Source organism: Aquarana catesbeiana, linkage group LG13 (assembly GCF_042186555.1).
Source record: "Aquarana catesbeiana isolate 2022-GZ linkage group LG13, ASM4218655v1, whole genome shotgun sequence".
Classification (NCBI taxonomy): Eukaryota; Metazoa; Chordata; class Amphibia; order Anura; family Ranidae; genus Aquarana; species Aquarana catesbeiana.
Window position 1 is genome coordinate 21,203,908 of NC_133336.1, and position 22,978 is coordinate 21,226,885.

The 22,978-nt window shown below is 45.7% G+C and overlaps 1 protein-coding gene across 1 annotated transcript in view; it reads left to right on the plus strand.

Moving 5' to 3' along the window:
- The window catches only part of EFCAB11 (EF-hand calcium binding domain 11), a 63,815-nt gene that overhangs the window by 3,739 nt on the left and 37,098 nt on the right, over positions 1-22,978 (plus strand). Inside the window, exons 3-5 of the mRNA XM_073610301.1 lie at positions 6,902-6,938; positions 9,060-9,161; positions 11,661-11,751. Coding sequence (XP_073466402.1) covers positions 6,902-6,938; positions 9,060-9,161; positions 11,661-11,751 — 230 coding nt within the window. The remainder of the gene's footprint in view (positions 1-6,901; positions 6,939-9,059; positions 9,162-11,660; positions 11,752-22,978) is intronic.

Genomic DNA, 22,978 nt, shown 5'->3' on the forward strand with positions numbered 1-22,978 from the left:
TTGAAGTTCATGAACTCTGTACATGTTTTTTTTTTTTTTTTTTTATGGACTATCATCATTGATTTTTTTTTTTTTTTTTATGGCTAATGGCACTATTGTAATTTATTTTGTGTTATTGATGTATTTGTTTAGCACAAGGTGGCGCTCTTACTTTGCTCACATATTTAAAGGCACATGCACTTTAAGAGCTGCAATCCTTACAATTAGTGTTCACTAACAGTGTTTACACAACTCAATTCACGGAATTCATCTATCCAGGAAATTTATAGGTGTGTTACGCACATCTATTCTTATTTTAAATGTTGTTATTAGTTTAGTTATTTCAGATTGTCAGGTTTTCATTCTTTTTCAAATTTTCGAAAAAATTCCTTAAAGAGGAGTTCCCACTAAAAAAAAAGGCTACAAATACTGCAGCTGCTGACTTTTAATAATTGAACACTTACCCGTTCCTGGGTCCAGCGGTGCCCCCCTCTGCTCGGCGGCGCCGGCATTGTAACTGTGCCGGCGCTGTGATTGGCCACGCAATCATTTGGGACCTGTCACGTGTCCCAGATGAGTGACAAGAGGGAGGGGGGGGAGAGGCGATCTCCCTTCCTGTGCCGGGGGAAGTGACGTCAAGAGCCCAGGTGCTGAAGGAGGCAGACTATGAGGGACCCCCCTAGCAACAGGCATTTAGAGGTGAGTAAAAAAGAAAAATTTCTTCATTTTTTTAAAAAAAATTTTTAAGCACATAAATTAATTTTTTTTTTTTTGGGTGGAACTGAATTTAACGAATTTGTCGAATTTTAGTCGAAAGACGAATTCGGAACAAAACGAATTGCACGTGTCTACTGGATCCTACCTGTGTAATGAGTGTTGGAATGACTATTTGTAGTGTCCATTAGAAGCTCATGTGACAGGGTGACAACCCAGGAGCACAACTTTGGAGACATGGACAGATTGTTGTCAGTCTATAACAGGAAGTGGCAGAACTTGGATACACCTTGGGGGAGGAGGGAGGGATATAACTGGTGCACACAGAATCTGGTCTAAAGCAGTGGCGGCCGGTGGCATTTTTTTTTGGAGGGGGCGGCAAACAACATCCAGCCGACACCCTAAGTAGCTTTCTAGCAAAAAATGCTGATTTAAACCTGTAAACAAAAAGTGCCAGAAAAAGCCTGGTCTTCAAGTGGTTAATGAAAAGCTGCAAATTTATAACGGTTGAAGGCGGCTTGTGATTTGACGTTAAAGTGGAGTTCCAGCCACTTTTACAACTCTTCATCATCCCTCACTAAACTGTGCACTGTAAACAAATTGGATATTTAAAAAAAAAATTTCTCAACACCTACTGTATATCTGCTGTATTCATTTTTCACTTCCTCCTCCCTGGCCGCGGCCCATCGCATCATTTCCTGTTTGCAATGCCTTCTGGGAAGGGGCGGCAACTTCCTCTGAAACTGCCATTGCTATGGAGACCTGACCTGAATCCTATTACACTGCTTGTGCTGCACTGAGCATGTGCGAGATCTGCAAGGATGAGATCCAGTAAGAAATACAGTCTGGCTTCAGATGCCCACACTTAAGATGGCCACGGCCTGCTGTAAGTTTATAAAATAACAAACTACTGCTATAAACTAACAAAACAGACCTTCGTTTACACACTAACTTTACTAGAATACATTAAGCTTGTGTATTATAGGGGTATTTTTATTTAAAAAGTATAATTTTGGCCGGAACACCACTTTAACACATTAAATATCGCAGGAGGCGTCGGTGACTGAGGTTTACATTCACATTATCCTGTAGTAGTTTTGTTGTTCGGCCACAAGATGTCACTAGAGACCCACAGTTTTTAGTCAGTTGTGTTTACATTTCTGTTAACTGTTATAAGTCTATAAAGTATTTATTTTTTTTTTAATAATAGAAAACTTTATTTGCAGACAATCTTATGCTGCAAGTAAATATTTAACCACTTAAGGACCGAGCCACTTTTTGACACTTGTTGTTAAAATTATTTTTTTTTTTTGCTAGAAAATTACTTAGAACCCCCAAACATTATATATTTATATTTATATATATTTTTCTCAGACACCCTAGAGAATAAAATGGCGGTCATTGCAGTAATTTATGTCACATCGTATTTGCGCAGCGGTCTTACAAGCGCAATTTTTTTTTGGAAAAAATCACTTTTTTGAATTAAAAAATAAGACAACAGTAAAGCTAGCCCAATTTTTTTCTGTATTGTGAGAGATAATGTTACGCCGAGTAAATTGATACCCAACATGTCACGCTTCAAAATTGCGCCCGCTCGTGGAATGACGACAAACTTTGGCACTTAAAAATCTCCATTGGCAACGTTTAAACATTTCTACAGGTTACCAGTTTTGAATTACAGAGGAGGTCTAGTGATAGAATTATTGCTCTCGCTCTAACGATCGCGGTGATCCCTTGCGTGGGGTTTGAACACCATTTTCATATGCGGGCGCGACTTACGTATGTGTTTCGCTTCCGCGTGCGAGCTCGACCGGACGGGGCACTTTAAAATGTTTTTTGTTTTTTTTTCTTATTTATTTTCCTTTTTTTTATCTTTTATTTTTACACTGTCCTTTCAAAAAAAAAAAAAAAAAAAATTGGGTCACTTTTATTCCTATTACAAGGAATGTAAACATCCCTTGTAATAGAAAAAAAGCATGACAGGACCTCTTTAATGTGAGATCTGGGGTCAAAAAGACCCTAAAATTTTACACTAAAATGCAATAAAAAAAAAAAAAATTAAATGTCATTTAAAAAAAATTAAATAAAAAAAGTCCCCTTTAAGAGCATTGGGTGGAAGTGACGTTTTGACGTCGCTTCCACCCTCCAATGCAGAGGTCAGCAGGTGTGTCCCCAGAGCTCAAAGGTCAAGAGGCATGGCTGACCCACCCACACCAAAGTGTTCCGCCTTCCCCAACTAAGTCGGGGAATGAACAAGTCGGGGAAAATGCTTTGCACGCGCTTCAGGGTTTGGGTCAGGGTTAGGGTTTCCCCTTGAAGAATAAGGTTAGGACTCATAGATTGGAATAGGGACCTCCTCCAAAGGTCAGCAGCCATGTCCCCAGAGGTCAAGAGGCGTGGCTGACCCACCCCCACCAAAGTGTTCCGCCTACCCCAGTTAAGTCGGGGAATGAACAAGTTGGGCGCACATTTGCGCAAATGTCTTTTATAAGGCTGCCGAGTGAAGCGCGGAAGCCCGCGCGTCCTAGGAGTTTCTACGGGGTGAGCGAGCCGGGAAAAAAAAAATCCCCTTTTTCCGACAAACCGAGCTGGATCTGGGAAAGGTAGGGGTTTTAGGGTGGGGGTGTCAGAAAGTGGAGATGCACTTAAAGTTCATAGGTCAAAGGTCATTTGGGGTAAGGGTTTACCCTTGAAGAACAAGGTTTGGACTCAGGGATTGGAATAGGGACCTCCACCAAAGGTCAGTAGGCGTGTCACCAAAGGTCAAGAGGTGTGGCTGACCCACCCCCACCAAAGTGTTCCGCCTACCCCAACTAAGTCGGGGAATGAACGAGTCGGGGAAAGCGCTTAGCGCCAACTTCAAAGTAGTCCCTGCACTACTTTGGTCCGACTTTGATGCAAATTGAGGTCCATGGACCTCGAGTCTCCCTTAAATCGCGGCAAAATCGTGCAAAATTTCAAGTCGCGGTAGTGTGAAAGGGGCCTAAGTGAGATTAGGAAGCAGAAGCAGCCAGATTTGTGTTTTGTGTTTGCTAACACACACAGATCTCTGTGCTGTGATTGGTCACAGCTATCAGCAGGTGCACAACCAAAACCATCGGCTGTGAGCCTGCTGGCAAACTCATGCTGTGTCCAACCTCAACACGAGAGGCAGCGGGCACACGTGCGCGCCTGTAAACCAGAAAAGTTTGTACCCTCACGTCGCGGGGGAACATCGAAGCCACCAGACGGCAGTATATGTTATACTGCTGGTCTGCAAATGTGTAATATACAGACACTTACCAGCCCAGGGATCTAGCACTGTTGTCACCCAGTGTGTTTTTTTTTTATGTTGGTCTTCAGGCCCCTCCAGCACTGCAGTTTGGTAGGGCAACTGTGACTTCCTGGTGTTGCACAGCCTGTTTCCCACTATGCATGCGCAAGACACGCTGCACTTTCTTAATGCTTCCACAGTCTCATGGGGCTAGTGTCCTAGGAGGTTGCGGGGGAGGGGTGGGGCAAATTTCTTCTCTACCTACCTGTCCGAAACAGGTGCCATCTGCCAGAAAGAAAAAAAAACTTTCAAAAGGGAGGAATAGGATCAGCAAAAGTTGCTTTCTGCTTTAACCACTTGCTGACCACACTATAGCCGAATGACAGCTACATAGCGTCCGGCTAGTTCTGGGAGGGCCTCTACTGACGTCCTCCCGTGTACCTGCTTCTTGTGCGCCCCCTGCCCAGCGCGTCATGGATCGGGGTGAAGGGACAATCACAGCGGCCTTTTACCACGTGATTGCTCCGTCCAATGATGAAGTGATCACTTTGTCAACAAACCAACGTCATGTCTGGTTCAGCTCTCTCCGCTCCACACCCCGATACAGCATGTGAGGAGAGGAGGGAGACACAGTGCAACGGCTGTATTTAGTGTGCCCATCAGTGCCACTTCACTGCTCATCAGTGCCCTACGGTGCCACTACAGTGCTCATCAGTGCCCTTCGATGCCACTACAGTGCTCATAAGTGCCCTACGGAGCCACTACAGTGCTCATCAGTGCCCTACGGTGCCACTACAGTGCCCTATTAGTGCTCATCAGTGCCACTACAGTGCCTTATTAGTGCTCTTCTGTGCCCATCAGTGCCGTAAAAATGTGTAAAAAAAATGCATTAAAAAAATGCTTTTTCATTTTCTTTCCACATTTTCTAAAAACCTGTAGAAAATAATGACACATTCAAAAGACTCATTATTCCTCATAGATTATACGTTGTGGTGTTTGCTTTCCAAAATGGGGTCATTTTTTGGGCATTTCCATTGTCCTGGTGCTCCAGGGCCTTCAAAAGTGTATTTGGTAAAGAAATTAGATGTATAATTTATGTCCCTGGAACGCCTGAGGGTGCTCCTTGCATGTTGGGCCTCTGTACACATGAGGTATCACCATACTTGGGAAGAGTAGCAAAATGTATTTTGTAGTTGCAAGTATGCATATGCTGTGTGAGAGAAAAAAACTGTTAATATGACAATTTTGTGAAAATAAAAATAAAAAAATCTTAATTTTGCAAAGAATTGTGGGAAAAAACTACAACATGAAAAAATCACCATGCCTCTTACTAAGTCCCTTGGAATGTCTGCTTTCCAAAAAGGGGTAAATTAGGGTATTTTTGTACTTTCCTGGCTTGCTAGCCCCCTTTCACACTTTTCCAAGTTTACACAGGCATTCCCTGATATCCTATCAAAATCGTGGTGTAATCACGCTACTCTCAAGTTGTGGCAGTGTGAAAGGGGCCTGAGGCCAAGGTTCACACTGGTACGACACGACAGTCGTACCGCTTTGGATCCGACTTTGCCCTGCGACTTTAAGTCCGACATCCGTCCAACTTCAATTAACAGGGATTCGAATTTGATTCCCAACACTACCAGGTACTGTGTCTGGTATGAATCTTTAGGGGGAGCTCCAGTCACATTTCTAAAAAAAAAAAAAAAAAAACATCATGGGTTCCCCCCTCCAAGAGCATAACAGGCCCTTCGGTCTGGTATGGATTTTAAGGGGAACCCCCCACAAAAAACGGCATGGGGGTCCCCTCAAAATCCATACCAGACCCTTATCTGAGCACGCAGCCCGGCAGGTCAGGAAAAGGGAGGGCATGTGGCCTGGTACGGTTCAGGAGGGGGGGGGGGCGCTCATTCGTCCCCACCCCCTTTCCTGACCTGCCGGGCTATGTGCTCGGATAAGGGTCTGTTATGGATTTTGGGGGGGACCCCACACCATTTTTCACCGTGGGGGTTCCCCTTAAAATCCATACCAGATCGAAGGACCTGGTATGCTCTTGGAGGGGGAACCCATGCCATGGTTTTTTTTTTGTAAATTTGGCGCGGAGTTCCCCTTCAAGACCCTCAGAACACAAGTTGCGTGCCAAAGTCGGATCAGTTAAGGCGGCGATCCGACTTTGATCCGACTTCAGTGATATTCAATGGGCTGAAGTAGGATCAAAGTCGGACCAAAGTAGTGCAGGGAGCATTTTCAAAGATGGACCGACTTGTGTCGGACCAGTTAGGACGGCTCCCATAGGGACACATTGATTTGCACACGTCATGCGACATGAGCTCCCAATGTCGGAGCGTTTGAACTCGGCCTCAGTGTCTGAAGAAATGAGATCGGCCGTCAGTACGTCAGGTGTGATCAATTTTCAGTGATTGGCACCATAGCTTGTAGACTCTATAACTTTCACACAGACCAAATAATAATATACACTGATTTTGTTTATTTTTACCAAAGATATTTAGCAGTATAAATTTTGGTTAAAATTTATGAAGGATAATGGCTAATTTGCAAAATTTTATAAAAGAAACGAAGAAAAATACACATTTTTATTTACAACATTTTCGGTCTTTTTTTATTTAATAGCGCAAAAAATAAAAAACCCAGTGGTGATTAAATCCCACCAAAATAAAGGTACCCAGTGCGCAAGTGGTTAACCTGTTAAGCTCCCGCCCTGTACACTCCCTATGAAACATTTGTGTTTATGTCTTTTCTATGGACCTCTTTTATTCACTGATAGCTTTATCATTACCTAAGATAACAAAGTATTTATTATTGTGTTTTTGTTTTTTTATAATAGTTTTTTTCAACAATCCTATTATTATCTGATATATTTGTTATCAGTTACTGTATTAATATGACATTACCGTAGTTGATTTCCTGGCATACATACTGACGGTTTTCTTTCTCTTTCAGCTAGAAGTTGACTCCATATCATCCTCCAAGTCTGGGGGTCAGTATATTGTGTTCCTATCTGTGTTGTTATTATATTATTGTGATCTAATCATTTTTTTTTTTACCTTTTCTAACTTTCCATCTCTTATATCACCTCATTGTGGTTTTCCATGTTGTGTGTATCACTTTCCACCTCCCTTCTTTTTTATGTTTGCTCAGAGATTGTGCGTTACACGGCCCTCAGAGAGCAGCATTGCATTGTTCATTCCTGGACTGACACAGGACATAGAGATACGTCTGAAGAGGACACAATGGCCGCAATTCAATAACGCATCTGCAGCCCTTTTTCTGGCGGAATGGTTGCAATAGACAGGGCTGCAGCAAATTATTTTTTATTTGTGACAGTTTCCAACAACGGCTGCGACACCAGTTTTGAGTTAGGAAATTGTTGGTAAATCTAAGTTCATTCTGTTGTACGCAGGGCTATGCCATCCTGGTTGCTAGGAAGCGGTCAGCCTCACAGCATCATTAGTTGATAAGATGCTGTTGGTCTCATTAAGTCATTAGTTGCTAGGATGTCGTTCACCCCACAGGGTCATTGGTTGCTGGGTCGCTCTCCTCCCCATAAATTCATTAATTGCTAGAATGCTGTCATCGTCACAGCATCATTGGGTGCTAGGAGGCTGTTGGTCTCACAGCACCATTAGTTGCTATGACACTGTCAGTCTCACAGAGTCATTAGTTGCTAGAAGGCTGTTGGCCCCACAGAATCACTGGTTGCTAGAACATTATCAGTCTCACAGCATCATTGGTTGCTAGGGTGCTGTCGGTCCCAGGGGTCATTCGTTGCTAGGTCACAGTCGTCCTCACAGCATCGTTGGTTGCTGGGATGCTGTCGCCCTCACAGCGTCATTGGGTGCTAGGATGCCATTGCCCTCACAGCATCGTTGGTTGCTAGGATGCCGTCGCCCTCACATTATCATTGATTGCTAGGATGCCGTCGCCCACACAGCATCATTGATTGCTAGGATGCCGTCGCCCTCACAGCATCATTGATTGCTAGGATGCCGTCGCCCTCACAGCATCATTGATTGCTAGGATGCCGTCACCCTCATAGCATCATTGATTGCTAGGATGCCGTCGCCCTCACAGCATCATTGATTGCCAGGATGGCATCACCCTCACAGCATCATTGGTTGCTAGGATGCCATCACCTTTACAGCAGCATTGAGTGCTAGGATGCTGTTGGCCCCACAAGATCATTGGTTGATAGGACCCTGTCGGCCTCGCAACATAATTGGTTGATAGGTCATGCTCATGCTGAAATAGTCATTGATTGCTAGGATGCTAGTACACTGTCGGTCTCACAGAGTCATTAGTTGCTAGGAGGCTATTGGCCCTACAGCATCACTGGTTGCTAGGACACTGTCAGTCTCACATCATCATTAGTTGCTAGGATGCTCTCGTTCACACAGCATCATTAGTTGCTAGGATGCTGTTCGCCCTAAAACATCATTGGTTACTAGGACCATGTTGGCCTCAAAGCTTCACTGGTTGCTAGGGTGCTGTTGGCCTCCACAAACTTGGGAGCATGAAATTGTCCAAAATGTCTTGGTATGCTGACGCCTTAAGAGTTCCCTTCACTGGAACTAAGGGGCCAAGCCCAACGCCTAAAAAAACAACCCCACACCATAATCTCCCCTCCATCAAATAATTTGGACCAGTGCACAAAACAGTTCCAGAGAAGACAGCGAACAGGCAGGTAGGGGCAATAAACACCTGCCTGCTCGCTGTCTCTTACAGAGAAACTTTAGTTCCGCTTTAAAGCCCACTTTTCTTGTTGCCGCATATATGCGTTACGTGGTTGGCAAAAGGTTCAATGCTAACGTCAAGTCATTTAAGGAGAGTTACTGATTTGTGACAATCAAAGCCCATATGATCTCCTCCTTTTTGTTTCATGCGCTGACTATATAGACTTACAGGATGTGATTTGTAGGGATCACGGTGTGCTGCTGATCTCCTGAGTGTCGGTCTCCTCTTCCCACGGCTTGTATGTGATCAATAGAAGAAAAATGATTGGTTCCAGGGAGCCCTGTACTCTGCTCTAGGCGCTGCAGATTATTGCTTGGTGAGCCTTCTGTGCAGTCATATAACGCACAAACATCTTTTCTACCCCCAGGCATCCGAGCTGATGAATTTGTAAAGCTGATGTCTGTAAAAAGGAGCGCTCAGCTAAACTTCGGAGAGCAGAGACAGATCTTCTCCGTCTTTGATACTCACTGTAAGTATTCATTCGCAGCCAGCTAATGGGCAAAAGTTTGAGCTGCAGTTTCTAGGGAACTAGTAAATGGATATTTCATTACTCTGTGTGATTAAAAAAAAATTGCATCTGTATTGTTTTACTTGATTGTAAAAATGACTTTGTTTTTTAGTTATCACTAAAGGGGTCACCAGCAGGAGGATGGAGGTCCTGATTCCTCTATATAAATCTTTATATCACAAGAGGGGTCACTAGCAGGAGGAAGGAGGTCCTGATTCTTCTATACAGATCTTTATATAACTAGAGGGATCACCAGCAGGAGGAAGGAGGTCCTGATTCCCCTATATAGATCCTTATTATCACAAGAGGGGTCACTAGCAGGAGGAAGGAGGTCCTGATTCCTCTATACAGATCTTTATATAACTAGAGGGATCACCAGCAGGAGGAAGGAGGTCCTGATTCCCCTATATAGATCCTTATTATCACAAGAGGGGTCACTAGCAGAAGGAAGGAGTCCTGATTCCTTTATATACATCCTTATTATCACAAGAGGGGTCACTAGCAGGAGAAAGGAGTCCTGATTCTTCTATATAGTTCTTTAACTTACTAGAGGGGTCACCAGCAAGAGGAAGGAGTCCTCCTTCCTCTATATAGATCTTTATATCACTAGAGGGATCACCAGCAGGAGGAAGGAGGTCCTGGTTCCTCTTTATAGATCTTTATATCACTAGAGGGGCCACCAGCAGGTGGATGGAGGTCTTGATTCCTCTATATAGATCTTTATATCACTAGAGGGATCACCAGCAGGAGGATGGAGGTCTTGATTCCTCTATATAGATCTTTATATCACTAGGGGGGTCACTAGCTGGAGGAAGGAGGTCTTGATTCCTCTATTTAGATCTTCATATCACTAGAGGGATCACCAGCAGGAGGAAGGAGGCCTGATTCCTCTATATAAATACTTATTATCAGAAGAGGGGTCACTAGCAGAAGGAAAGGGTCCTGATTCCTTTATATAGATCTTTATATCACTAGAGGGATCACCAGCAGGAGGTCCTAGTTCCTCTTTATAGATCTTTATATCACTAGAGGGGTCACCAGCACGAGGAAGGAGTCCCGATTTCTCTATATAGGTCTATATATCACTAGAGGGATCACCAGCAGGAGGTCCTCGTTTCTCTATAGACCTTTATATCACTAGAGGGTCACCAGCAGGAGGATGGAGGTCCTGATTCCTCTATATAGATCCTTATTATCACAAGAGGGGTCACTAGCAGGAGGAAGGAGTCCTGATTCCTCTATATAGATCTTCATATCACTAGAGGGGTCACCAGCAGGAGGAAGGAGGTCCTGATTCCTCTATATAGATCTTTATATCACTAGAGGGGTCACCAGCAGGAGGAAGGAGGTCCTGATTCCTCTATATAGATCTTTATATCACTAGAGGGATCACCAGCAGGAGGTCCTGTTTCCTCTCTATAGATCTTTATATGACTAGAGGGGTCACAGGCAGGAGGAAGGATGTCCTGATTCCTCTATATAAATCTTTAGTTAGACATCATTTCGAATATTGTGTCCAGTTCTGGAGACCTCACTTACGAAAGGATATTGATAAGATAGAACAAGTCCAGAGATGGGCAACAAAAATTATGAAAGATCTGAGGGAAAGCCTGCAGGAACTTAAAGTGGTTGTAAAGTCTTGTTTTAAAAAATAATAAAAATAACAAACATGTTGTACTTACCTTCTCTGTTGCAGTGAATTTGCACAGATCAGCCTAGATCCTTCTCTTCTCGAGACCCTCTTCGGTGCTCCTGGGCCCTCCCTCCTGTTGAATGCCTCCACAGCAAGCAGCTTGCTATGGGAGCACCCGAGCCGAGCTGCAACTCGGTGTGTCCATTCAGACACAAAGCTGCAATTTGGCCCCGCCCCTCTCTCTCCTGATTGGCTGACTTTGATTCACACCTTCGGGAGCCAATGGCGCCGCTGCTGTGTCTCAGCCAATCAGGAGGGAACGTCTCCGACAGCCGAGGGACTCATGGACATCGCTGAACAGAGATGGGGCTTAGGTAAGTATTAGGGGGTGCTGGGGCGGCTGCTGCACACAGAAGGCTTTTTATCTTCATGCATGATGATAAAAAAACCTTCTGCATTAACAACTCCTATGCACAGTCTGGAGGAAGGAAGGGAAAGGGATACATGACCGAATTTTTTTTAATACTTTAGGCTTTGAGTAAGGTTCAGGAGGCAGGATCCTAAGTATGAAGCTAAAATCAAGAACACGGGACATGACTTCAGACTAGCAAGAGAAAAGTTCAAAACTAATCTTAGGAAGTATTATTTTACCCAGAGAGTAGTTGATGCTTGGAAAAGACTTCCAGCAGAGCTAGGGAGTCAGTCAACAATAAGTGGTAAAAAAGAAATATACATTTTTTTTTAAAAAAGGGTCAGACTTGATGGACCACATAGTTTTTTTTGTTTTTTATTTTTGCTGTCACTCTTCAATGTTTCTATGTTATTAGGTCGCGGGTTTTTAAATGTGGACGATTTTAAGAGGGCGTTTAAACGTGTGGCCCCAAACATCCCCGAGCACACTGTCCTAGAGGCCTTCAGGTGAGACTTCTAACATTTCCCCTTGTAAGATTGTTCTGTTCTCTACTGGCAGCCTCTTTGCCAAGTCTCCAAGTCTTGCCAGCAAGACTTGCTGTCCTCTTGTGAATGCTGAGGCAGGCATATTATTGGTTGTTAGGACATCAGTGGCCTTAGCAACCAGTGATGGTACAATGACAGGAACCTCGGCTGGAGACCAGAGGAGGGGTTTGACTGAGACCTGTGTGAGAGACCACTAACCCTAGATGTATACCGGATATAATCTTGCAGTGGGCTGAATGTGGCCCATGGGCTGTAGTTTGGAGGCCCCTGCTATAGAGCATTGGCTAATCCTTTATGATGGACTTTGAAATAAGTAGAAGGTCTAATGCTCTTTATGCCCCCCTACTGGCCTATTATTTGTCCTCAGGGGTCTCCATTTACTCCACATGGAAGTGAAGTGTGAACAGTCTGCATTGCATAAGTCAGTTTCAGCATTTTATTAAAAAAAAAGGTTAAAAAGACGCTTAAAAAAGTGGTGCGCTCCACTACGTGCACTAAAAATCATCATGCATGGGGAAAAAGAACAAACCATTTATGAAGCCACCACATCACTGCCCCTTCCTGCATACCGTTTGGGCGCTTATGTTATCCAGCTTCGCCCTGCAAGTTACATCATTCCGACTTCATCAGAGGCACCTTGTCCCTGATGAAGTCGGAATGTTGTAACACATAGGGCAGAGCTGGCTGATGTAAGCACGTATTATTATTATTATTATTATTATTACTATTACAGGTACTTGTATAGCGCTGTCAATTTCAAAATGCTTTACATATATATTTTACATTCACATCAGTCCTTGCCCTCAAGGAGCTTACAATCTAAGGTCCCTATCTCACATTCATACATACACATACTAGGGCCAATTTAAACAGAAGCTAATTATCCTACCAGCATGTCTTTGGAGTGTGGGAGGAAACCAGAGTACATGGAGGAAATGCAGGCACAGGGAGACCATGCAAACTCCAGGCATGTAGTTCTGTGGTTGGGCTTCAAACCAATAACCCTAGTGCTGCTAGGCGGAAGTGATAACCACTTAGCCAATGTGAATGATGTAGATCATATAAGCATAGCTGGATTAAAGGGGAACTAACTGTGGTTTGCTTGTGTTGCATAAAGAAGATCAGAGATCCAGTGATGATGTAATGAAAATGGAAAGGTTTTGGAATGCAAGTTACATCATTCTGACTTCGTCAGGGGCACCGTGTCCCTGAGGATGTCAGAATGTTGTAACACAGTGCATAACTGGATGATGTAAGCACATATGACGTTGGTCATTTAAGCACAGCTGGATGAAAGGGGCACAGAGACCCAGTGATGATGTAAAAAAAAAAAAAAAAAAGTAGTGCACTCCAATCTGTGCACTAAAAATCACAGCTGGATGAAAGGGCCACCAACTATGATTTTCCTGTGTTGCATAGAGAAGCACAGAGAACCATGATGTATGATGTAATGAAAATAGAATGGTTTTGGAATGCAAGTTAAATCATTCCAATTCTAATCATGTAGGTAGTATAGGGTGTGTTTTCGGCGATGGCAGCTGTTACATCATTCTGAGTTCGTCAGCTGGATGAAAGGGGCAAAGGTTTTGGAATCCAAGCTACATTATTCTGACTTCGTCAGGGGCAATGTGTCCCTGACATGGTGGAAATGATGTAACGCATAGGGCAGAGCTGGATGATGTATTGTATACAGAGCTGGATGAAATGAGCACCAGCTGTGATTTGCTTGTGTTGTATAGAGACCCCATAATGATGCAATGAAAATGGAAAGGTTTTGGAATGCAAGCTACATCATTCTGACTTTGTCGGGGACATTGGGGGTTATTTACGAAAGGCAAATCCACTTTGCACTATGAGTGCAAACTACAAGTGCAAAGTCAACTTGAAATTGCACTGAAAGTGCACTTGTGCAGTCACTGTAAGTGCAGTCGCTGTAGATCCAAGGGGGGCATGCAAGGAAAATAAAAATCAGCATTTTAGCTTGCACATGATGGGATGACAAAATCAGCAGAGCTTCCCTCATTTCAGATCTACCCCTCAGATTTACAGTGACTGCACTTTCAGAGCAATTTCAAAAGCATGTTGCACTTATAGTTTTCACTTGTAGTGCAAAGTGGATTTGCCTTTCATAAAACAACCCCCAATGTGTCCCTTACACAGTTGAACTGATCCAACGCATAGGGCAGAGCTGGATGATGTACTGTAATCAGATATGAATGACGTAGATCATGTAGGGTAAGCACAGCTGGATGAAAAGGGCACCAGCTCTGATTTTTTCCTGTGTTGCATAGAGAAGCACAGAGACCCAGAGATGGTGTAATGAAAATGGAATGGTTTTGGAATGCAAGCTACATCATTTTGAATTCATCAGGGGCACTGTGTCCCTGACGAAGTCGGAATGACGTAACGCGTAGGGAAAAATATAAGCAGGTTGATGAAATCGGAATGTTGTAACACATAGGGCAGAGCTGGCTGATGTAAGCACGTATTATTATTACTATTACAGGTACTTGTATAGCTATGTCAATTTACGCAGTGCTTTACATATATATTTACATTCACATCAGTCCTTGCCCTCAGGGAGCTTACAATCTAAAGTCCCTATCTCACATTCATACATACACATACTAGGGCCAATTTAGACAGGAGCTAATTAACCTACCAGCATGTCTTTAGAATGTGGGAGGAAACCGGAGCACACGGAGGAAACGCAGGCACAGGGAGAACATGCAAATTGACACATAGGGCAGAGCTGGATGATGTACTGTAAGTACATATGAATGATGTAGATCATGTAAGGTAAGCACAGCTGGATGGAAAGGGCACCAGCTCTGATTTTTTCCTGTGTTGCATAGAGAAGCACAGAGACCCAGAGATGGTGTAATGAAAATGGAATGGTTTTGGAATGCAAGCTACATCATTTTGAATTAATCAAGGTCACTGTGACCCTGACGAAGTCGGAATGACGTAACACGTAGGGAAAAATATAAGCGGATTAAACTTCAACGTTAAGTAGTCTGGCACAGCACCACTCTACCTGGAAGGAAAACAGAATCCACGGATAGACTGGATGTCCTCGCAGTACGCATTCCAAGGCTCCATTTCACCTTTTGATTGGAGAATCTCTTTAGTTATTACCGGCCTTTGTTTGTTGATAATAACCAATCAAAAAAATACCAGCCGGCCGTTATCGGTGTTGTATTTTAAACACAGACAGCCAAAACATTACCCTATAAAAGGTATCAGTGTATAATTCTAAAACGCCGCGAGCGGCCGGCATTGTAAAATAAACTCCCAACTCATTACCGCGTGTGCCAATAAGCCCCAGAGATTCAGCGACCATAAAATTACCGTGCGTCCAATTCGTCCATTCGGCGTAACGCGGAGCACAATAAACGTTACCCGCTAAACTGGAAATCTCATTTTTATGGTGCGTTCATTAGCATGCTCGCGAGCCGTCCCCGGTCATGTTTTATGATACAATTATTTTCCGCGATTATCTGCCGGGCGTTTCGCAGGCCAGCCGCTCCTGCGTGGCTCTAGATAAACAGAAGGGTCAGAAGCCAGGTGCGCTCCAATTATTTCACTACATTGTACAGTAATAATGACCTCATTGTTTCGCACTCCTTCGCCATAATTAGAAGCAGAGGCGAATGATCTGTGGGTACCGGAGAACAGAGAGATTTATGAGCCCGTACTGCAGAATGAAATGAATCTCCGGCGTTTTTTTTTTCCGTCTTTGCCAGCGCCAGTTGCCATGGAAACCTCATACACAGTGCAGCAGCGCGTCACCTCTGGCGATTCCTGCAGAAGATTTTCCTTTTTCCTCCGCTCTTCCTTTTGTTGCTCCCGGCTCTTGAGGAGACGTCTTAGCGTCTTTCAATACGAGACAATTAATCATTTTGCATGGGGCTGCGCCATTCATATCTCATTTGCAGGATTGAAAATCTCTCTCTCTCTCTCCTGAAACGCTAACATAAAGGCGGAAAAAACAATAAGAGAAAAAAAGTATTCATGGAAGGAGCGGCCTGCATTTATGGGGGGGTCTTTGTATAACAGTGAAAAAAAAGAATGCACTAATGTTTCCTAACTCCTTATGTGTCATACACCTGGAAGAGATGACGGCTGTCATTTGATTGGATGACATGGGTGGCCACTTCAAGCTCGTTTACGTTAACGCTCACTTGAACTTTCAGTTTAAATCCGTTAAATACATTCCAGGTGCACAAAAAGAAAGGATGTGCAAAGTCCTATTGTTCATGTTCTTTAGAAAGCAGCCACAGCCAGTAGAGAAGCCTGTCCCCTGCCAGCCTGCAGCAAGACTTTTTCTCTCTGTGTTGAAGCAGTGGTCTTTCTGCAGAGGCCTGAGATCCCCTTGCTTGGCAGTGGAGCTGAGCTGCGGAGGAAATGATGGGAGGGTGAAGTTGAGCCGCAGAGGCACTGCTGGGAGGGGGAGATGAGCTGCCAAATCACTTTTGGAGGGGGGAGCTAAGCTGCAGATTAACTGCTGGGGTTGGGGGGGGGGGGCTGAGCTGCTGCTGAGTCCCTGCTGGGAGGTGGGGGTTGAGCTGCAGAGTCACTGCTAGGAGTAGGAGATGAGCTTCTGAGTGACTGCTAGGAAGAGGGGAGCTGAGCTGCTGGATCACTGCTGGGAGGAGAGCTGAGCTGCTGGATCACTGCTGGGAGGGAGAGCTGAGCTGCTGAATCACTGCTGGGAGGGAGGGCTGAGCTGCTGAATCACTGCTGGGAGGGAGAGCTGAGCTGCTGAGTCACTGCTGGGAGGGAGAGCTGAGCTGCTGAATCACTGCTGGGACGGAGAGCTGAGCTGCTGAATCATTGCTGGGAGGGAGAGCAGAGCTGCTGAGTCACTGCTGGGAGGGAGAGCTGAGCTGCTGAGTCACTGCTGGGAGGGAGAGCTGAGCTGCTGAGTCACTGCCGGGAGGGAGGGCTGAGCTGCTGAATCACTGTTGGGAGGGAGAGCTGAGCTGCTGAGTCACTGCCGGGAGGGAGGGCTGAGCTGCTGAATCACTGTTGGGAGGGAGAGCTGAGCTGCTGAATCACTGCTGGGAGGGAAAACTGAGCTGCTGAATCACTGCCGGGAGGGAGAGCTGAGCTGCTGAGTCACTGCTGGGAGGGAGGGCTGAGCTCCTGAGTCACTGCTGGGAGGGAGGGCTGAGCTGCTGAATTACTGCTGAGAGGGAGAGGTGAGCTGCTGAATCACTGCTGGGAGGGAGAGCTGAGCTGCGGAATCACTGCTGGGATGGAGAGTTGAGCTGGTGAATCACTGCTGGGAGGGAGAGCTGAGCTGCTGAATTACTGCTGGGAGGGGGGCTGAGCTGCTGTGTCACTACTGGGAGTGGGAGTTGAGCTGCAGGGTCACTGCTGAGAAGGAGAGCTGAGCTGCTGAGGTATTGCATGGAAGAGGGACTAAGCTGCAGAGTCACTGCTGAGTAAAAGTGAATTTAGCTGAAGTCACTGCTTTGAAGGAGTTGAGCTGCGGAGTCATTGCTGGTTGGGGGAGTTGAGCCACATAGTCACTGCAGGAAAGGGGAGCTGAGCTGTGGAGTCACTGCAGGGAGGGGGAGCTGTGCTGCTGAGTAATTGATGGGTGGGAGAGTTGATCTGCTGGATCACTGCTGGGATGGGAAGTTGAGCTGCGGAGTCACTGCTACGAGGAGGAGTGGAGCTGCTAAATCACTGCTGAGAGGGAAAGTTAAGCTGCGTTGTCACTGCTTGGTTGGGCTCTGAGTTGTTGGTTCCCTGCTGGGAGTGATAGTTCAGCTGCAAAGTCAGTGCTGTAACAGGGATAAGCAGCAGAGTCACTGCTGGGTAAAAGGGGAGTTTAGCTGAAGCCACTGCTGTGAGGGTGTTGAATCGCAGAGTCACTGCTGGGAGGGGGAGCTGAGACACAGTTATGTGCGTAGCAAGGTCATAAAATAATCGCTGGGCCATTTTTGAGTGAGTAGCGAATAGAATAAGGTGGGCACCAATGAGGTAAAAAGGGGTTGAATAGTACAAAGTGGGCAATAATGGTGTAAGGTAGATGCACATACAAATTTCTGGCCTCTTGCTGCACCCAAACACGTAGTTGTTACAAGATCCCCACTGCTCCAGACTCAATACCTTATGGGACATGTAGTCCCCAGTGCCATATGTACCAAAACACCACCTGCTGTGGGCGCTAATGGGGTAAAGAGGGGGCTAATGGTGCAATTGGGTGCTACTGGGGTAAGTAGGTGGCTAATAGAGCAATGTGGGGGCTAATAGGATAAGTCGGACACTAATGGGGTAAAGTGGGGGCGAATGGTACACATTCGGTGCTAATGGGATAAAGAGGGCGCTAATAGTGTGTGGGGGGGGGGTCATTTGGATAAGGCGAATGCTAATGGCGTAAAGTGGGTGTTAATGGGATAAAGTGGGTGCTAATGATGCAGACTGGGAGCTAATGGGATAAAGTGGAGGCTAATGGTGCACATTGGGCACTAATAAAGTACAGTAGGGGGCTAAAGGTGCACATTGAGCTCTAATGGCGTAAAGTGGGTGTTACTGGGATAAAGTGGGCGCTAATCATGCAGACTGGGGGGCTAATGGGATAAAGTGGGAGCTAAGGGTGCACATTGGGCACTAATGGGGTAAAGTAGGGGACTAATGGTACACATTGGGTGCTGATGGGGTAAAGTGGGGATCTAAAGGTGTACATTGATCACTAATAGGGTAAAGTGGAGGGGGGGTAATGGTGCACATTAAATGGCTAATGGGGTAAGCAGGGAGCTAGTAGAGAAAAGTGGGGGCTAATGGGATAAGGTGGGCACTAATGGGGTAAAGTGGGGGCTAATGGTTCACATTAGGTGCTAATGGGATAAAGTGGGCGCTAATGACGCAGAGTGGGGCTAATGGTGCAAATTGGGTGTTACTGGGGAAAGTAGGTGGCCAATAGAGCAAAGTGGGGGCTAATGGCATAAGGCAAGCACCAATGGGGTAAAGTGGGGGCTAATGGTACACATTAGGTGCTAATGGGATAAAGTGGGCGCTAATGGTGCAGGGGGGGGTTATTTGGTTAAGGCGAATGCTAATGGCGTAAAGTGGGTGTTAATGGGATAATGTGGGCGTTAATGATGCAGATTGGGAGCTAATGGGATAAAGTGGAGGCTAATGGTGCACATTGGGCACTAATAAAGTACAGTAGGGGGCTAAAGGTGCACATTGAGCTCTAATGGGTAAAGTGGGGGGCTAATGGTGCACATTGGGCGCTAATAAGGTAAAGGGGGGGCGCTAATGGTGCACATTGGGGTATATAGGGAGCTAGTAGAGCAAAGTGGGGCCTAATGGGATAAGGTGGGAACTAATGGGGTAAAGTGGGGGCTTATGGTTCACATTAGGTGCTAATAGGGGGGCACTAATGGGGTAAAGTGGGGGCCTATGGTTTACATTAGGTGCTAATGGGATAAAGTGGGCGCTAATGATGCAGAGTGGGGTCTAATGGGATAAATCGGGGGCTATTGGTGCACATTGAGCACTAATGGGGTAAAATGGGGGCTAATGGTACACATTAGATGCTAATGGGGTATATAGGGAGCTAGTAGAACAAAGTGAGGGCTAATGGGATAACGTGAACACTAATGGGGTAAAGTGGGGGCTTATGGTTCACATTGGGTGTTACTGGGATAAAGTGGGTGCTAATGATGCAGAGTGGGGGCTAATGGGATAAATCGGGGCCTATTGGTGCACATTGGGCACTAATAGAGTAAAGTAGGGGGCTAATGGTGCACATTGGGCACTAATGGGGTTTAGTGGGGGGGCCAATGGTGTACATTTAGTGCTAATTGGGTAAAGTGGGGGCCTAATTGGGTAAAGGGGGGGCCTATTGGTGCACATTGGTTACTAATGGGGTGAAGGGGGCAAAGTAGATGCACATACAAGCTTTCGGCCTCATTCTACATCCAAACACAGTTGCTAAAAGCCCCTCACTGCTGCAGACTCCATACCTTATGGATCATGTAGTCCCTTAGTGCCATCTGGGCCTCACTCGGTGCTCTATTTCTGCTCAAGAAGTGGCCCTTACTCTTTCATATTGGCAGTGCCAGCCTTGCCCGATCCTCATGCTTCGCCCCATAGGTTAGAAAACAATTAAATTAGAGCCCGCAGGGTACCATTGAGCCTGTTCATCTGTCAAGAAGGATTAACGAACTCCGGGAGGCAGAAAACGCAGCAGAAGGATGAACAGCCGAGTCCATGTACAATACTTCTGTGACTTTGCTTTGTGACATTCGACGTTCATCCTCCCCCCGATGGCCCCTGGCAGGGCCAGTCTGCAGACATATCATTGAACAGGGCTTATGCTCATTTAAATTTATGCAAATCAGCTCACTTCTCATATGTTTCATGCTGTCATTAGCGACGTTCGCTTTTCCCTAGATGTTCGACCTGTTATTGAGCTGGAGAAATTAGGTAATGTTAAAGATTCAGCATTAAAGTGAACCTTTCACAGTTTAAACCTTCCAAAGCAAAAGTTCTCCCCCCATCCCTAAACTCCACGGGATGCCTCCTATGAAATGTAGTAGTCAGAAAATTACCCGTGCACCCCTCTGATTTAGCGTTTTTTTTACTTCTTGTCCTGGAGACCCCACAGGAAATCTTACTGGAGAAATCCCCTTGTTCCCACAAGCAGGCATACATTGGGCGTACAACCATATAGTGTAAAATACGCCAGTTGTTGTGGCGCTTGGGAACCACAGCTGCAGAATAATTGTGCCCATTGACCTCCATTATTATTATTATTATACATGATTCATATAGCGCCAACAGTTTATGCAGCTCTTTACAATGTATAGGGGGGACAACACAATTACAGTACAGTTCAATACAAAAGGTACAGGAGGGCCCGGCTCGTAGAGCTTACATTCTAAATAGAGGGGTGGTGGTACAAAAGGTAATAGCTGCAGAGAATGATTTGAAGGGGGTGGCTCAGGGACAGTTGTTAGGTGGGTGTTGAATAGGCTTCCCTGAATAAATGAGTTTTCAGGGATCTCCTAAAGGTGGACAGGGTAGGGGCTAATCGGACATACTGGCGCAGGGAGTTCCAGAGGATGGGAGAGGCTCTGTAGAAGTCCTGAAGGCGAGCATGGGAGGAGGTAACAAGGGAGCTAGAGAGCAGGAGGTCCTGGGAGGAGCGGAGGGGATGGTCTGGGCGATATCTGCAGATGAGGTTGGTGATGTAGATGGGGGCAATGTTTTGAATGGCCTTGTATGTTATGGTTAGCATTTTGAATTTTACACGGTGGGGTAGGGGAAGCCAGTGAAGGGATTGGCAGAGAGGGGCGACAGTCACGGATCGGTTAGTGAGGTGTATTAGTCTAGCAGCAGAATTCATAATAGACTGAAGGGGGGAGGAGCCTGCTTTAGGGTAGGCCATTAAGGAGAGAGTTGCAGTAGTCAAGGCGGGATATAATCAAGGAGTGAATAAGTTGCTTTGTGGTGTCATTAGTCAAGAAGGGTCGAATGCTGGAGATGTTGTGGCAGGATTTAGCCAGTGATTGGATATGGGGGCTGAAGGAGAGGTCAGAGTCAAGGATTACACCCAGGACCCTGGCATGTGTGGAGGGACCAATGGTTGTGTTGTTGATATTAATGGTGAAGTCATGGGGGGGGGGGGCGCAACGGAGGAAATATAACAAGCTCAGTTTTAGAAAGATTGAGTTTGAGGAAGTGCTGTGAAATCCATATTGATATGTCATTCAGTAAGTTTGTGATCTGTGAGGAGATGGAGGGGTGAGTTGAGGAGTGGAGAGATAGATCTGGGTGTCATCGGCATAGAGGTGGTATTGGAAGCCATGGGAGGTTATCAGCTGGCCCAGGGAAGAGGTATAGAGTGAGAATAGGAGAGGCCCAAGGACGGAGCCTTGGGGTACCCCAACAGAAAGAGGAAGGGGAGCGGAGGAGATGGAGTTGTAAGTGACACTCAAAGTGCGCTGAGATAGGTAGGAGGAGAACCAGGATAAAGCAGAATCACGGAGGCCAAGGGAGTGTAGTTTGCTGAGGAGGGGCAGGTGGTCAACTGTGTCAAAGGAAGCAGAGAGGTCTAAAAGAATGAGTATGGAGTAGTGCCCATTGGTTTTAGCAGTTAGTAGGTCATTGGTGAGTTTTAGTAGGGCGGTTTCAGTAGAATGTTGTGGACGGAAACTGGACTGTAGGGGGTCGAGAAGGTTGTTGTCCATGAGGTAGCGACGCATTCGGTCATGGACAAGGCGTTCGATGAGCTTGGAGGCAAACGGGAGCAGGGAGATGGGTGAGGGTTTTTTGAGTATGGGGATAACCAGTGCATGTTTGAGCGGGGAAGGAAAGGTGCCGGAGGAGAGGGAGAGGTTGAAGATGTGGGTTAGGGAGTTGAGGATAGAGTGGAAAGGTGGTCGCAGTAATTGTGAGGGGACAGGTAGTGAGGTGGGCCACGGAGAGGAGTTTATCAACTTTATCTGTGGTAACTGGGCAAAAGGAGGAGAGTCTTGAGTGTGGTGTTGGACCCAATGTGTTGGGTAGGGGAGAAATTTGAATGCTGGATATCTCCTTGCGAGTTGTGTCGATTTTGCTATTGAAATGGTTGGCAATCTGTTTAGTGGTAAGCAAGTTGGTGGGTTTACATTACATTACAGAAGATGCTGTGCGGCGCTATACGCAGGTAACTGCCAGCACTTGCGTATATTGGCATATTTTTTAAAACCTAAAACGTGAGCTCATTTCTGGGGCCTAGAAATCATACCTTAAATAACAGTGAAACTAAATCGCGGATGTGCATGTAGGAGGGTTTTACAGCTAATAAAGGTAATAGCAGAATCCTTTTGGTATTTGCTCTTACATAGGCATAGTGCAATGTTGTCACCATTAGGAAACTCACCCTGAGAAATGTCAGGTAGCCATCTCTGAAGTGCATGTACACAGGAAACGGCTGCAAAGAAGCTGCAGGAGATCAGCAGCACTGATGAAACCGATACTGAAAGCAGGCCTCCAGCAGCAGGGATGACCAGATCTGTGTAGCTGCACTTAGGAAACTGAAATTAGACTGTGAATGAATAAAGTGGACTGATGAGCACACATTAATATAAGGTGTGGGGGGGGCACGGCTGGGTACCCATGGATGTAAGGTGGACTGTGATGCTCCCCCCAAATCCGGGGTGGGGGGGGGTGGCTCCTGAAT